The sequence below is a fragment of the Chiloscyllium plagiosum genome, unplaced genomic scaffold, assembly GCF_037043375.1.
Source record: "Chiloscyllium plagiosum isolate Xiang-an unplaced genomic scaffold, Cpla_swu_hap1 HiC_scaffold_12, whole genome shotgun sequence".
Classification (NCBI taxonomy): domain Eukaryota; kingdom Metazoa; phylum Chordata; class Chondrichthyes; order Orectolobiformes; family Hemiscylliidae; genus Chiloscyllium; species Chiloscyllium plagiosum.
The window spans coordinates 94,471,209-94,487,279 of NW_028270150.1; the positions used below are offsets into that span (position 1 = coordinate 94,471,209).

Sequence of the window (16,071 nt, forward strand, 5' to 3'; positions counted from 1 at the left end):
ACACTAATTTTGAATGACTCTGTAAAGATGAAGAACAGGAACCTGGCTGTTTCCTCCACCCAAATACAGGGTCACTGATCTCTGTTCCACTGCAGAAACTGAAACATACCTCCCCTGGTCTTTGTGATGTCTCCTACATTCCCTTGTTTTCACTTCAACAATCTGTCAGCCCAGTGTCAATCTTCACATCATCTATAAAAACTGCTATTCCTCATTTTCTGTGTCAACCCAAGTATGGAATTTTTACCTAATGTCGAATTTTATTGAGATTTTTGGGCAAGCAGATTACATGACCATGGCTATAAATACCTTAATACATTTTCAGAAAGAGAGACATATTTAGAAATCACATGACGTACTCTGTGTAATTGGTCATTTTTCTACCAGATTGATGATTTTTCCTGTTTATTTTCCTTCCCCACAGTGAACATCTTAACAATTATAATTTTGTCACAAGGAAAGTGGGGTCTTTCAAAATATATTACTTGATACCTGGTGGCAATTTCAACAGCAGACATACTGGTTATTGTCCTCGATCTGCTATTGAGGCACATTCCAATTGTTTATAAGGAAGATTTACATTTCCTACGGGCCATCCCCACCTGAAATATCCAAGCTGTCTTCCTTTATGCAGACACCGACTGTTCTGTCTGGTTCACCATCACTTTTACCTTGGATCGAAATGTGGCCATTTGCTGCCCAAATCTGTGAATTAAATTTTGTACTGAGAAGACAGCAGCTGTGGTTCTGGGAACAGTGACTGTGCTGAGTGGTTTGAAGAACATTTTCTGGTACTTTACGTTCAGAATGGAGCCATTTACCACAGACAAGATATTTTCAGGACCATTAATTTGTACAGTGTCATAGCTGTTCAGTATTTGCTAAAAAATCTCCCCTGGTTTTGTTCAGTACCAGCATATATTCTGTCCTCTCCAGTCTGGGGAACAATCGAGTGCCTTCATTATATCCTGACCCCAGCAGTGCAATTTGTTCTGATTCTGCTGCTCAATACTTTAAGTGTCAGGCACATTTTAGTGGCCAGCAGAGCCCGCAGGAGACTTCGGGCTCACAGCAGTGGGGAGAATCCCAGTGACCCAGAAATGGGGACTCGAAGGAAGTCCATCATTTTATTGTTTGTTATCTCAGGGAATTTCATCCTGTTATGGTCAGTGTTTATGCTATACTCTTATGGAAACACACATATCAGTTGGGGAACAGGGACTTATACCAACGTTATTTTGTGCGAGATATCGGATTCATTCTCCAGCTCCTAAGTTGCTGCACAAACACTTGTATATATGTCGTGACCCAGACTAAGTTCAGGAAACAGCTGAAGAACATGGTAAAATACCCTTTTACCCAAATGGTGAAATTAATTAAATGATGAGACAAATTGAAGGATTCAGGGATTAAAAATGTATTTTGTCTCAGAATCCATTCAATCCATTCTCTGTGGGGTCAGTGGTACAGACACAGTGAGGGAAGTCTGCACTCTCCAATCTTTGTGATACAGACTGAGTTTGTTCAGTTGGCAGTCCTGGTGATCGACTACAGACACAGAGTAAATGGTCTGTTCTCCCACAGTCAATGATGTAGACACAATGATGTCAGTCTGCTCTCCCCAATGTGTGTGATACAGATACAGTAGGACCAATCTGCCCTCTCTAGGGTATGTGTCAAAGACACAGTGAGGTTGATGTTCCCTCACTGGGATACATGTGAATACACTAACATGAATGAAGAGGAGGTCAGTTCGCCTTTTGTGTCTGAACTGTGATTTGATCAGTCCTTGGTTGATCTTACTACAACCGTAGTACTCTTTTCCACATATTTTCCAACCCCATTGACTCCCTTGTTGTTAAAGAGTTCATGTAAGTCTTCCATACAAGTCATTAATGAGCCTGCCTCCATTGTTATCTGGAAGATCATTCCACAGACTATGTGAACAAACAAATACTAATAAGGAGTAAGCCATTTAGTCCCTTCATTCTAATCTGCCATTTGAAAAGATCATGATTGTTCTGGCTGTAACCTTAACCCTCTTTTCCATCTACTTTCCATCCCCTTTGACTCCTTTGTTAGTGAAGAGTCCACATAACTCTTCCATACAAGTCATCAATGAGCCTGCCTCCATTGTTATCTGGAAGATCATTCCACACACTATTGTACAGTGAGGTGAATCACATGTTGTATGTGCTGCTACAAATACTTTGTCAGTTTTAAAAGGGAATTTACAGAATTTGGATGAGTTCAATGTGTTTAAAATCAACTAATTAAAAGACTTTTGGGCTCAGTGCTTCAAACTATGATGTTCAAGTGCTTCAGGTTCAGCAGAAATATTCATGAGGTGGGACAGGCACTTGGAAATAGTGAATAATATCTGATTGTGTTAAGTTTCATGAAGTAAAGCTGACTCATCTGACATCAAAACTCGATTGAAAGAACATGCAAGAGGCACAAATGTTATAAAATCATAAGTCAGAGGAACAAAATTTAGGCCAGTCAGCCCAATGAGTCTGCTCTGCCATTCAATCATGGCTGATACATTTCTCAAACCCATTCTCCTGCTTTTTCACCATACCCCTTGATCCCTTTAATGCTCAAGAACCTGTCTATCTCAGTCTTAACTATACTCAATGACCTGGCATCCACAGCCTTCTGTGGGAATGAAGTCCATAGATTCACCACTCTCTGGCTGAAGAAGTTTCTCCTTATCTCCATTCCAAAAGGTCTTCCCTTTCCTCTTATATGTTAAACTTTTCATTCCTGGAGCCATTGTCGTGAACCTCCTCTGAACATGCTCCAGGGCCAGTACATCCTCCTCAGATGTGGGGCCCAAAGGTGCACACAGTACTCTGAATGTCGTCTGACCAGAGCCTTATAGAGCTTCAGAAGAACATCCCTGCTTTTATATTCAAGTCCTCTCAAGATAAATGCCATTTCCCTTCCTAGCTACTGATTCAACCTGTAAGTTTAACTTGAGAAAATCCTGAGCACCTCAGACTTCTGATTTCTCTCCCCTTTTGGAAAATAGTTCATGCCTCTATATTTCCGACCAAAGTGCATGACCTCACACTTTCCCACATTGTGCTCCATCTGCCCCTTCTTTGCCCATTCCCCTAACCTGTCCAAATCCTTCTGCAGCCTCCCCGGCTCCTCAATGCTACCTGTCCCTCTACTTCTTTTTGCACCATTTGCTCTCAATTCCTTCATTTCGGGTCTGAAACCTAACTCTTGGATATGATATCACCACCATCCTGAGACAAAACACCTCAATTGCTTTATTTATTCATCAGTTCCAACAAAATGTACAAATTTCTAATGCAGTTGCTTTGATTCGACCCACAGACTGGTGTGGTACTGTTTTGGGAATCAGTGCAGCAGTGGGACTGTACAAGATGGCTTCTTTTATGTAGACTCTTCTGAAAATGAACCATTGGCCTCTTTCCCTTGTGTAAGATTAACAGAATGTGTATGTTTGTCAAACTTCCCTAAAAACATCAGATTTCATAAAGTTTACACTACATTCTATAACTCCAATTACTTCCAATCTTCTAGGCATACGAGGGCCCTGAGAATTGCTGATGTGTTTTCCATTGTAACAGAGGCGTTAGAAGGATCTTATCTTTTGTTCGACTCCTTCCAGATCCTCCCACCATGTCACGATCTATGTGAATTGTCCTTTTTACACTCAATCAGTATTAACCCTTTCAGATCCATGTACACTGTTTTATTTTATTTGTTGTTGTCATGTGTACCTAAGTACAGTGCAAGATTTTGTTTTGCGGGCAGTAGAGGCAAAGAAGAGCCAGGAGGGGACATGAGAAGTTATTGGTGGAGAAAGATCAAGGAAAACCCTCAGGCCTTCTGTCAGTATATCAGGAAGAAAAGAATGACTAGAATAAGTTTCAGGCAAATCAAAGATATAGTTGAAAGTTGTGTGTACAACCTGAGGATATGGGGAAATGCTAAATGAATACATTTCATCAGAATTCACATTGGAAAAGGGCAATGTTAGTGAGAATATGGAGATACAGGATACAAGATTAGATGGGGTTGAGGAAGTTTTAGCAATCTTGCAAGATCTAAAAATAGATAGGACCCTGGGCTGGATGGGATTCATGCTCGGATTTCTGGGAAGCTGAAGGCTGACATGAGGGGACATAGCTTTAAATTGAGGTTTCGGACAGATATCAGGGATAGTTCCTTTACTCAGACAGTAATAGGGGCGTGGAACGTACAGCCTGCAACAGTCGTAGACTCGCCAACATTAAGGACATTTAAATGGGCATTGGACATACATACGGATAATAATGGCATGGTGTAGGTTAGATGGGCATCAGATTAATTTTACAGGTCGGCGCAGCATTGTGGACTGAAGGGCCTGTACTGCGCTGTAACATTCTATGTTCCATGAAAGTGGACACCAAGTTTGATAGGGCTGGCAAGAAGACATACAGTGTGTTAGCTTGTACATGTAAACGGATTGAGCTTTGAAGCCATGAGATCACATTGCAGCTGTACAAAGATTTGGCGCGGCTGCACATGGAGTATTGTGTAGAGTTTTGGTCACCGCATTATAAGAAGGATTCGTAACATTGGAAATGGTTCAGAGGAAATGTACCAGGATGTTGTCTGGTATAGAAGGGAGCTCTTATGAGGAAAGGCTGAGGGATGTGAGTCTGTTTTCATTGGAGAGAAGAAGGTTGAGGGTGGTGTAATAGAGATATGTAAGATTGCCAGAGGATTAGATAGGTTGGACAGTGAGATCTTATTTTCTTGGATGTTGATGACTAGCATGAGGGGCCAGAGCATTAAATTGATGTGTGATAGGTATAGGACAGATGTCAGAGGTGGTGTCTTTACTCAGAGAGTAGTATGGGTGGGTAACGCTCTGCCTGCAACTGTAGTAGACTCGCCAGATTTAAGGGTATTTAATTGGTCATCAGCTCAATATATAGATCATAATGGAATAGTGTAGGTGAGATGGGCTGCACAGATCAGTGCAACATCGAGGGCTGAATACTGCTCTGTAATGTTCCATGCTCTATGAATCATAACATACAGACAGATCATTGGTTATTGAGACAGAGCGAGGCAAACAGGGTTACAGCTACACAGGAGATACACGAAGGCAACATCAGCATTAGACTTGAAGTTAGAGAGGTCCATTCAGCAGTCTAAGAACATCAGGAATGAAGCTATGGTTATGTATGTTGAAGTTTCTGCATCTTCTGCCTGATGGAAGAGGTTGGAAGAAAATATGATCAAGTAGGAGGGATCTTTGATGGTGTTCGCTGTCTATCTGCGACATTGAGAACTATAGATGGAGTCGATGGTTGGATGGTTGGCTTGTGTCATGGTCTGGGCTGTGTTCATAACTTTCTGTAGTTTCTTATGGCAATGGACAGAGCCGTTACTGTACCAAGCCGTGATGCACCCAGATAGAATGCTTTCTATGGTGCAGTTATAAACGTTGGGGAGAGTCCTTACGAAAGTGCTGACTTTCCTTTGCCTCCTGAGGAAAAGTATCCTTGTTGTGAACTCCATGTTGTCCTCACTACATGACCACACTGTCCTCTTTAGACTTCAGCAAAGTCCTCTGCTGATCTCCATACAGTCCCCCCCTACCCCCCCCATGTGGACCCCTATACAGCTCCATACAATCTCCTATACACCTCCATAAATACCCCTATATCTCTCCATACAGTCCTCTATACCACTCCATGCATTCTCCGAGAGACCTCCATGCTGTAGAGGCAGGAAGTGATGGGCTCGGGGTATTATCATGAGACTAATTGTCCAGAAACTCAGCCAATGATCTGGGGAGCCAGGTTTGAATGCTGCCATTTGAAGTCTATTTTAAAAAATCAGAAATTAAAAATATATATATGACCATGGGAAAACCCATCTGGGTTCATTAATGCCAGATTAGTTTGGTTTGGTGTTTTGGCAGTCTGGTTATTCACTGAAAGCAGTCAGGCAGGTTTCAAACTGCTGGACCCAAAGGAGCAGGCCCATGCTGATCCTCCTCTCTCTCTGACATCTCTCCTGGAAGACCCTGTGTTTGAGTTTACCTTGTGTGCCAAGTGGGAATGGCACAAGTATTTGGATCAGCATCTTTAAGTTGGGACAACTTGTTGGTTTTTCAGATAGGTTCAGTTATTTGGTATTCTGTTGTCTTTTGCTTGCGTTTCATTTGGTAAACTTGGAAATAAACTCTGTTTTGTTCAAAGCTACATAGTTTAATCAACTGCACCCCTCCTGGACTATCCACGCTACACTTCCTAAAAACAACTAGCAAAGTTAGATTCTGGGCTAATTTCCTGAAATGTTTTGAGAGGGTCTGGCCTTGTGTAGAACACTTACCAATCTGCCGGCTGTAGCTGCTTCTGTATCAGGAAGAGCGATCATTGTGCAGTCCATAAGGAGACGAAGTCCCATTTTCACATTGGGAATAATCTCCATTGTGTTGTGTGGAATGATCACCGTGCTAAACACGACAGACTTCAAACAGATCGAGCAACTCAAGACTTGGCATCCATGATGTGATGTGGGCCATTAACAGCAGCACAATCTGTGATCTCATGGTCAAGCACATTCCCCCACTCAACCATGACCATCAACCCAGGGGTTAAACCCTGGTTCAATGGAGAATGCAGAAGGGCATGTCAGGAGCAATACCAGGCACAGCTGAAGATGAGGTGTCAACCTGGTGATGCCACCAAACTGGACTACATGCATGCCAATCAGCATAAACAGCAAGTGATAGAGAGAGCTAAGTGATCCCACAATCAACGGATCAGATCTAAGCGCTGCAGTGCTGCCACATCCAGTCATGAATGCTGGTGGACAATTAAGCAATTGACTGGAGAAACAAGCTTCCCAAATATCCCCATCCTCAACGACGGAAGATTCCAGCATATCAGTGCAAACGATAAGGATGAAGACTTGCAGGAATCTTCAGCCAAAAGTGCTGGGTGGATGATCCATCTCACCCACCTCCAATGGGCCCCTGCATTACAGATAACAGTCTTCAGCCAATTCGATTCACTCTACATTATATCACAAAATGGTGGGAGATACCTGACACTGCAAAGCCTCTCGGCCCTAAGAGCATTCTAGAGAACATTCTAGCAATAATACTGAACACATGTGCTCCAGAATGTGCCCGAGCCAAGCTGCTCCATTACAGTTACAACATTGGGATATACCCGATAATGCAAAAAATTGCCCAGGTATGTCCTGTTCATATTGAGCAGGACAAATCCAACCGGCCAATTACCCCGTCAGTCTATTCTCGATCACCAGTAAAGTGTTGGAAGGTGACATTGGATGTGCTATTGAGCAGCTCCTGCTCAGCAATAACCTGCTCATTGACTCCTAGTTTGGGTCCACCAGGACCACTCAGCTCCTGACCTCATTACAGCCTTGGTTCAACCATGGACAAAAGAGCTGAGTTCCAGAGGGAAGGTGAGAGTGACAGCCTGTGACACCAAGGCCAATTGGACCAAGTGTGGCATCAAGGAGTTGAGAAAAACTGTAATCAATGGAGGAACAAACTCTCCGGTGGTTGGAGTCAGACCAGATACGGAGGAAGATGGTTGTGGTTGTTGGAGGTCAGTCATCTCAGCACCAGGACATCTCCGCAGGAGTTCCTCATGGTAGTGTCCTTGGCCAAACATATACATCGTCAGGTCAGAAGTGAGGATGTTCACTGATAATTTGACATAGATCAGCATCATTCATGACTCCTTAGATAATGAAGCAGTCTATGTTCAAATGCAAGATCTGGACAATGTCCAGGCTTGGGCTAACAGTGACAAGTAACATTCACAGCACACATATGCCAAACGAAGACATCACCAATAAGAGATAATCTAACACATGCCCTTGAATTTAAATGGTGTTCCCATCACTGAATTCCCCAATGTCAACATCAGGTGGGTTATCATTGACCAGTAACTCTGCAGGACTCACCATATAAAACACAGTGACTACAAGACCAGGTCAGAGGCTAGGTATACCACTGTGGGTAAATCACCTCCTGACTCCCCAAAGCCTGCCCACTATCATAAAGGCACTAGTCAGGAGTGTAATGGAACACCTCCCACCACCTGGCTGGGTGCAGCCCCAACAATACTCAAGAAGCTGTTCACCATCCAGGACAAAGCATTTTCTTGATTGGCACTATAAGCACAAGCATCAATTCCCTCCATCTCTGATGCTCTGATGCTGTATGTAGTATCTGGAAAATGCAAAGTAGAAGTCACCAAAGATCATCAGACAGCACCTTCCAAACACACAACCACTTCCATCTCGAAGGTCAAGGGCAGCTGATATATAGGAACACTACCAGCTTCAACTTCCCCACCAATCTCCTCACCATCCTGACTTGGAAATACATCGCCATTCCTTTACCATCACTGGGTCAAAATGCTGGAACTCCCACCCTAATGGCATTGTGGGTCAACCCACAGCAGGTGGACTGCAGCAGTTCAAGAAGGTAACTCACCACCACCTTCTCAAGGGGCAACTAGGGACAGACAATAAATACTGACCCACCCAGCAGTGCCCAGATCCCACCGATGAATACGGTTTGTGAAGGTTTGTAGCTCAAGTTGAGGTTTAGGGTGTAGGTTTGCTTGCTGAGCTGTAGGTTTGATATCCAGACGTTTCATTACCTGGCTCGGTAACATCATCAATGGCGACCTCCAAATGAAGCGAAGCTGTTGTCTCCTGCTTTCTATTTATATGTTTGCCCTGGATGGGGTTCCTGGGGTTTGTGGTGATGTCATTTCCTATTCGTTTTCTGAGGGGTTGATAGATGGTATCTAGATCTATGTGTTTGTTTATGGCGTTGTGGTTGGAGTGCGAGGCCTCTAGGAATTCTCTGGCATGTCTTTGCTTAGCATGTCCCAGGATAGATGTGTGTCCCAGTCGAAATGGTGGTTTCTATCCTTCGTGTGTAGGGCTACAAGGGAGAGAGGGTCGTGTCTTTTTGTGGCTGCCGGTGTTCGTGTATCCTGGTGGCTAACTTTCTTCCTGTTTGTCCTACGTAGTGTTTGTGGCAGTCCTTGCATGTCCTCTCTGTCACTGCTGCTGATGTCAGATCAACTTTCCTCGGAGTCAATCCAAGGAAAGTGCCAGGCCCAGACGGAGTCCCTGGCCGTTCACTCAGATCCTGGTGGAAGTATTCGCTGAAATCTTCAACCTCTCCTGACTGCACTACAAAGGCCCCACCTGCTTCAATAAGACCACCAACACCCCAGTACCTCGGAAAGCCAGTGCAATGTGCCTGAATGACTACCGCCCAGTGAGAGTGACTAATACTGTAGTGCTTCGAGAGGCTGGTGAGCCTGTTCTCCCAGCCTGCCTCGATCCCCTACAATTTGCCGACCGATGTAACAGGTCCACAGCATTTCCCCACCGTACCCTCACCCCTGGAACATCTGGATAACAAGGATATCTATGTCAGATTCCTATTCATTGACTTCATCTCCACCTTCAACACCATTATCCCCTCCAGACTGATCACAAAACTCAGAGACTCTGAGTCTCGGCTCCACCCTCTGCAGCTGGATCCCCAGCTTCCTGACCCACAGACCACAATCAGTGAAGATAGACAGCAGCACCTCCTCCACGATAACCCTCAACACTGGAGCCCCCCAAGGATGTGTTCTCAGCCCCGACTGTACTCCCTGTACTCCCACGACTGTGTGGGTAAAGACCGTACAAACACCGTCTCCACGTTTGCTGCAGACCCCACTGTGGGAGGATGGATATCAAACAACAGGACGGAGATAGAGGGCTTGTTGCCATGGTACAGTGAGAACACCCTCTCTCTCAGCATCAGCCAAACTGAAGAACTGATCATTGACTTCAGAAAGACAGGAGGAGAACATGCCTCCTTCTACATCAATGGAGCTGAGGCTGAGAGGGTGGAGAGTGTCAAGTTCTGAGGAGTGACAATAACCGGCAATCTGTCCTGGCCTTCCCACATAGCTGTGATGATCCAGAAGGTACAACAACGCATCCTCTTCCTCAGGCAGCTCTGGGAATTTGGCCTGTCCATAAGGCCCCTCACCAAACTCTCCAGATGCAACACAGAGAGCATCCTGTCCCGGTGTAACCACCGCTCTGCCCAGCATGGTAAGGAACTACAGGGGGTTGGGTGCACAGTCCAGACCATCACGGAAGCCAATCTTCCATCCATGGACTCCATTTACACGACTCGTTGCCGTGTAATGGCTGCCAACATCATCGAGGACCCCTCCCACCCCGGTAATGATCTCCTACAACTCGCCTGTCAGGCAGAAGATGCAGAATCTTGAACACACCCACCAGCACCTTCAGGAACAGCTTCTTCCCAGCCGTTATGAAGCCTGGTGAATTGAACCACAAACTTCAAATAATGCTGACCTTGTTAATGTTGATCTTGCCAAGTGTACACGCTGTGGGATGTAACCTGTACGCCTCTGTCCAAGTTTCTGTTCACCCTGTGATCTGGACACCCCTGCTTATTGTGATCTACCTGTACAGCGAGTAAACAAGGCTCTTCATTGTATTCAGGTAACATGACAATCAATCAATCAGTGTCTCCCTCCAGCGTGAACCACAGCTTTTCAACATGTATCTCTGCTGTCAGTGCCTTAGACAACATGTTACTGAAGCTGTCCTTACATGAATCTCGGGGTGGCAGATTGCCCCAACTCACTGGCTGGAGGAACAGCAATCATTTCTCTAGCAACCTTTTTTTTTGAACAGGGGTGTATTGTTTGTAACCATCCATTTCCTTGGAATCACTTCAATATCTCCAGAGAATTGAAAGATTATGGTCAATGCTTCTATCTCTCCTTCTCTCAGTAACTCACATACCTGCAGTCCAAAGTGGGTACAAATCCTAGTCCATTCGGGGAATAGTGTACTGGATTGAAAGAGTTAACTGAATCTGTTTGTTTCGTGACTGTAATTAATGTCAAACTCCATGGATTGTAATTGTGTCTGAGGAGGGTTTCCTTCTTTGATTAATTACAAATTCCTTACAATGTACAAAGCTGTAGTATCAGTGACAGCATCACCTCCAGCATCACCCCCAGCACTAACAGGGACCGACAGCTCCAGAGACTGGGAGCTCGGGAGAAGAGAGATTCGAATCTGAGAACAATAGATTGGAATTTTACAACAATGGGTTGGAATCTGAACACAGAAGATCGGAATTTTACAACAATGGGCAGGAGTTTCTCAGCAACAATTGATTATATTTCTGCAAATTACCACTTGATGTCATTAACAACTCGGATCCGTTATATACTCCTGGTTATTCAACACATTTACTATCCCACCCTTGTTATTGTTAGTGTTCCTGGTAAGTCTCTAGCCTGCTATTAATTCTAAAAACTTTATTTAATTGCATCACTTTTCCTGCCAGTTCCTCTGTCCTCCTTGCTGCTGTTGCTGGCATTCCTGCTAAGTGTCAAAGTCTACCCATGAGATCTGTAAATCATATTTCACCGTAGTAATGTTCTTATCATTTCAATTTGGAAAGACCAAAGTCATTATCTTTCGTTCCTACCTTAAACTTTAATCCCGATCCACTGACTCCAATCCCATCCTTGGCCAAGTCATGACGATCAGTGAGAGGATTCAGAATCTTACCAAACCATTTGACCCGAGTTGGGTCACCCTCATGTTCGTTCCTGGCACTGATTCAGGTGGCCACTGTTTCCAAAATGTATTTCATCACAGGAAGCTTTACATTCAACTCTCTTTCCCAGTTCCCAATCCTGACCAACATTTTCTGATCCCCATCCTCTGCCATTCCCTCGCTATCAGGATTAAACAAGTACACTGTCTCAGAACTGGCTGCCACAGAAATGGCGCTGTGTGAAACTAGTGATTTTTAGAATGTGCCTTTCATTGTTTCTTCAAAGTTTCCCTCAATTGTAATGAACTTACCGGGACAATGCATGGTGCTGAAGGTGTTATTTATTCCACTGCTTGTGCATCAAACTATTCCTGTGTTCCATGTAACCCTTGACCCCTCTTCTGTCCAATCTGCCAAAATGTGACCAAACCCCGATCTGGCAAAATCAAAAAACAGGCAAGGGTCTCAGTGCCATGACTGTTGGCCATGAGAGAATGTTCCTGTATTTGTACTGGAGAAGGTCTACTCCAATACAAGCTTATTCAATGACCTGTTCAACCCCACCTGCAATACACCTTCCTCCACACCACCCCCTGTAGTTAACCAAGGAGTCAGCACAGTTAATGGGAGGGCAATGGGGAGAGTTGTCGAACAGAGACACCAGTGGATGCACATATATAGTATCTGAGAGTGACATCACAGGTAGAAAGGGTGGTAAAAAAGGCATTTGGCACTCTTGCCCAAAAGCAGAATGCATAGGTTTAAGGAGAGAGTGGAAAGATGGAAAATGGACCTGAGCGACAACTTTTCCCCACAGAGGGTGGTGCTTGTATGATACGAGCTCCCAGAAGAAGTGGTAGAGGCAGATACAATGACAACATTCAAAACAAACTTGGACAGGTCCATGGATATGAAAGATCAGAGGAATATGGGACAGATATAGGAATATGGGACTAGTTCAGATTAGGAAACCTGATTGGCAAGGACCATTTGGATTGAAAGATCTGTTTCCATGCTCTACCGTTCCACAATTCTATGACCCAAAGCTGAGGATCCCAGGCAGGATGATTGGGAGGAAAAAACATTGACCAGAAACCATTCCCTCTTCGTAGACCCCACTGCAGGCCCAATCACTTTCATTTCCCATGGCAACAGTGGGCTGTTTTAAACTGTTTCCCGCCTCACTAAGGCCACTGTGCAGATACTAACATCACCGAGAATGCAGGAACCATCCGATGATGCAGCAATGGTACAGTCCAAACCATCTTCAGCTGCTTCACCACTGGCCATCTCTCCATCATGGGGTCAGAATTCAGGATGTTTGTTGACTGTTGCACAAGCATGAGTACCATTCCCACTTTGCTGGTCACAGAAAATCTCGATATCAACATGTAGCATCGCCTGACTAATATTCAGACTTGGGCTGACTAGTGCCAGGTAACTCCAAAAAGAGCAAATCTAACCATTTCTCTTGTCATTAATTGCTTTGCCATCACTGCTTTACCCACTCTCAATCTGCTGGGGCGTTACCAGACTGAACTGGACCATTTCTGTCAATGACAGTGTTACAAGACCATGTTAGAGGTTGGTGATTTTGTGGTACATCCGTCACCTCCGGACTCCCCAAAGCATGTCCACTATCTACAAAGGGCAAGGCGGGTTTGTGATGCAAGACTCCCCACTTGCTTCAATGAGTTTAGCTCCAAAGTACTGAAGAGATATAGCAAACCCTTTGATTGGCACCACATCCACAAACATTCCCTGATTCCATCATCAATGTATGCCAGCAGCAATGTGAGGCATGTGAAAAATGCACTTCAGCAACTTGTTAAGAGTCCTCTCACAACATTTTCCAAACCTGTGACCTCCACCTACTCAAAGCAACAAACCATGAGGTGCACAGGGAAACTATCTTGGGACCATATTACTGTTCCTTCACTGTCACAGAGCCACAAGCTGGAACTTGTTCCCTAACATCTCTGTGGATATATCTACATTACATGGACTTCAGTAGCTGAAGAAGGCAGCTTGGCAGCATCTTTGTGGGGACAATCAGAGATGGGCATTGAATGTTGACCTAACCAGCAACACTCATATTTTATGAATGATATAAGAGGGTGATCAAGGACTAATGTTCTTCCATTACATAAAATCCCGAAGTAGGTATCAGAATGAATAATATATATTGATATATGATAACATAAATCCATCTGCATTGAATGAGGATCAAGAGCAGGATATGTGTGATCATATGCCCCATGGTCACCAGGTACTAGTGAAAGGGAAGTTGGGCCAATTCTTCCACACTAATTTTGAAAAGCACTGGAAAGATAAAGAGCAGGAACCTGGATGTTTCCTCCACTCTAATACAGTGTCACTGAACTCTGTTCTACTGCAGAAACTAAAACATACCTCTCATGGTCTTGGTGATTTCTCTTTTATTCCCTTACTTTCACATAAATAATCTGTCAGCCCAGCGTCAACATTCACATAATGTCTTATAAACTGCTATTCGTCATTTTCTGTTTCATACCAAATATGAAGTTTTACTTAATGGCTGATTTAATTGAATGTTTATTTTGGTCCGCAGATTACTTGAACAGAGGTATGAATACTTCAATGCACTGTCAGAAAGAGGGACACATTTTCAAATAATATAAAGTACTCTGTGAAATTGTTAACTATTCTACCAGTTTGATTTGCTTCCATATTTGTTTCTCCTCCTCACAGTTAACATCATAACAATTATAATCCTCTCGCAAGGAAAGGGTGGTCTTTCAAAATGTATCACTCAATACCTGATGGCAATGTCAACAGCAGATATCCTTGTTATTGTCCTCGATCTGCTATTGAGGCACATTCCAATTGTCTATAAGACAGACTTATTTTTCATACGGTCCATCCCCATCTGTAATATCCACGCTGTCTTCCTTTATGCAGCCACCGACTGTTCTGTCTGGTTTACCGTCACTTTTACCTTTGATCGATATGTGGCCATTTGCTGCTCAAATCTGCAAATTAAATTTTGTACCGAGAAGACAGCAGCTGTGGTTCTGGGAACAGTGACTGTGCTGATTGGTTTGAAGAACATTTTCTGGTACTTTATGTTCACATCTCAGTACTTGCTGAGAAGTCTCCCCTGGTTTTGTTCAGTACCACCTGATATTCTGTCATCTCCAGTATGGGCAACAATTGAGTGCCTATATTATATTCTGAACCCAGCAGTGCCATTTGTCCTGATTCTGCTGCTCAATGCTTTAAGTGTCAGGCACATTTTAGTGGCCAGCAGAGCCCGCAGGAGACTTCGGGCTCACAGCAGTGGGGAGAATCCCAGTGACCCAGAAATGGGGACTCGAAGGAAGTCCATCATTTTATTGTTTGTTATCTCAGGGAATTTCATCCTGTTATGGTCAGTGTTTATGCTATACTCTCTGTGGAAACGCATGTTTTGGATGGGATATAGGGTCATACATCTACATCATTTTGTGCGAGAGATCGGATTCATTCTCCAGCTCCTAAGCTGCTGCACAAACACTTGTATATATGTCGTGATCCAGACTAAGTTCGGTAAAGAGCTGAAGAACATGGTAAAATACCCTTTTACCCAAATGGGGAAATTGATTAAACGATGAGATGGATTGAAGAATTCAGGGATTAGAAATGTGTTCTGTCTCAGAGTCCATCCATACTCACTCTCCATGGGGTCAGTGATAAAACACAGTGAGTGGAGTCTGCTCTCTCCAATCTTCATGATACAAACTGAATATGTTCAGTTGGCAGTCCTGGTGACCTACTACAGATGCAGAGTAAATAGCCTGTGCTCCCTGAGTCAATGAGAAAGACTCAATGGGATCTGTCTGCTCTGCCCAAGCTAAGTGATACAGACACAGTCAGGACTATCTGCCCTCTCTGGGATACATGTGAACAAACACATCTGAATGAGGAGTAGGAGAAAGTGAGGACCGCGGACGTTGGAGAGTCAGAGTCGAAAAGGGTTGCACTGGAAAAAGACGGCAGGTTCGGCAATACCTGAGGAACAGGAGAGTCGGTGTTATGGGCTTCTGCATTTCATCTCTCCTGATGAACTTTCTTGTAGTTTCTTATGTCCCTGGAGAGAGCTGTTACCGTACCAAACCGTGATGCACCCAGATAGAATGCTTTCTATGGTGCTGCGATAAATGTTACTGAGAGGCCTTCCAAATGTGCTGAATTTACTGACCCTCCTGAGAAATAAGAGGCATTGTTGGGAAGTCCATGAAGTCGTCTCTACATCTCCATGCAGTCCTATTTTGACCACAACAAAGTCCTCTGCAGAACTCCACGCAGTCTCCTGTATACACTACCATGAAGTCCACTCGACACCTCCATGCAAGGCTCAATACACCTCCATGCAGCCCTCCATTCACGCCCATACAGTTCTCCCT

At 44.1% G+C, this 16,071-nt stretch overlaps 1 protein-coding gene across 1 annotated transcript; it reads left to right on the plus strand.

Moving 5' to 3' along the window:
* The first annotated feature begins 11,187 nt into the window (after positions 1-11,187).
* LOC148148589 (putative G protein-coupled receptor 139) lies at positions 11,188-15,279 on the plus strand. Its single transcript, XM_087992329.1, has 2 exons — positions 11,188-11,368; positions 14,378-15,279. Exons 1-2 carry the CDS (start codon positions 11,188-11,190, stop codon positions 15,277-15,279), a joined length of 1,083 nt encoding a protein of 360 aa, XP_087848455.1.
* Positions 15,280-16,071: the final 792 nt, after the last annotated feature.

What these genes read in the sequence shown, in the direction of transcription:
- LOC148148589 (XM_087992329.1), top strand. Translation starts at nt 11,188, where the DNA reads ATGGGTTGGAATCTGAACACAGAAGATCGGAATTTTACAACAATGGGC. An exon ending in TGTTATTGTTAGTGTTCCTG is followed by an intron (nt 11,369 to 14,377) that starts GTAAGTCTCTAG and finishes TCCTCCTCACAG; the next exon opens with TTAACATCATAACAATTATA.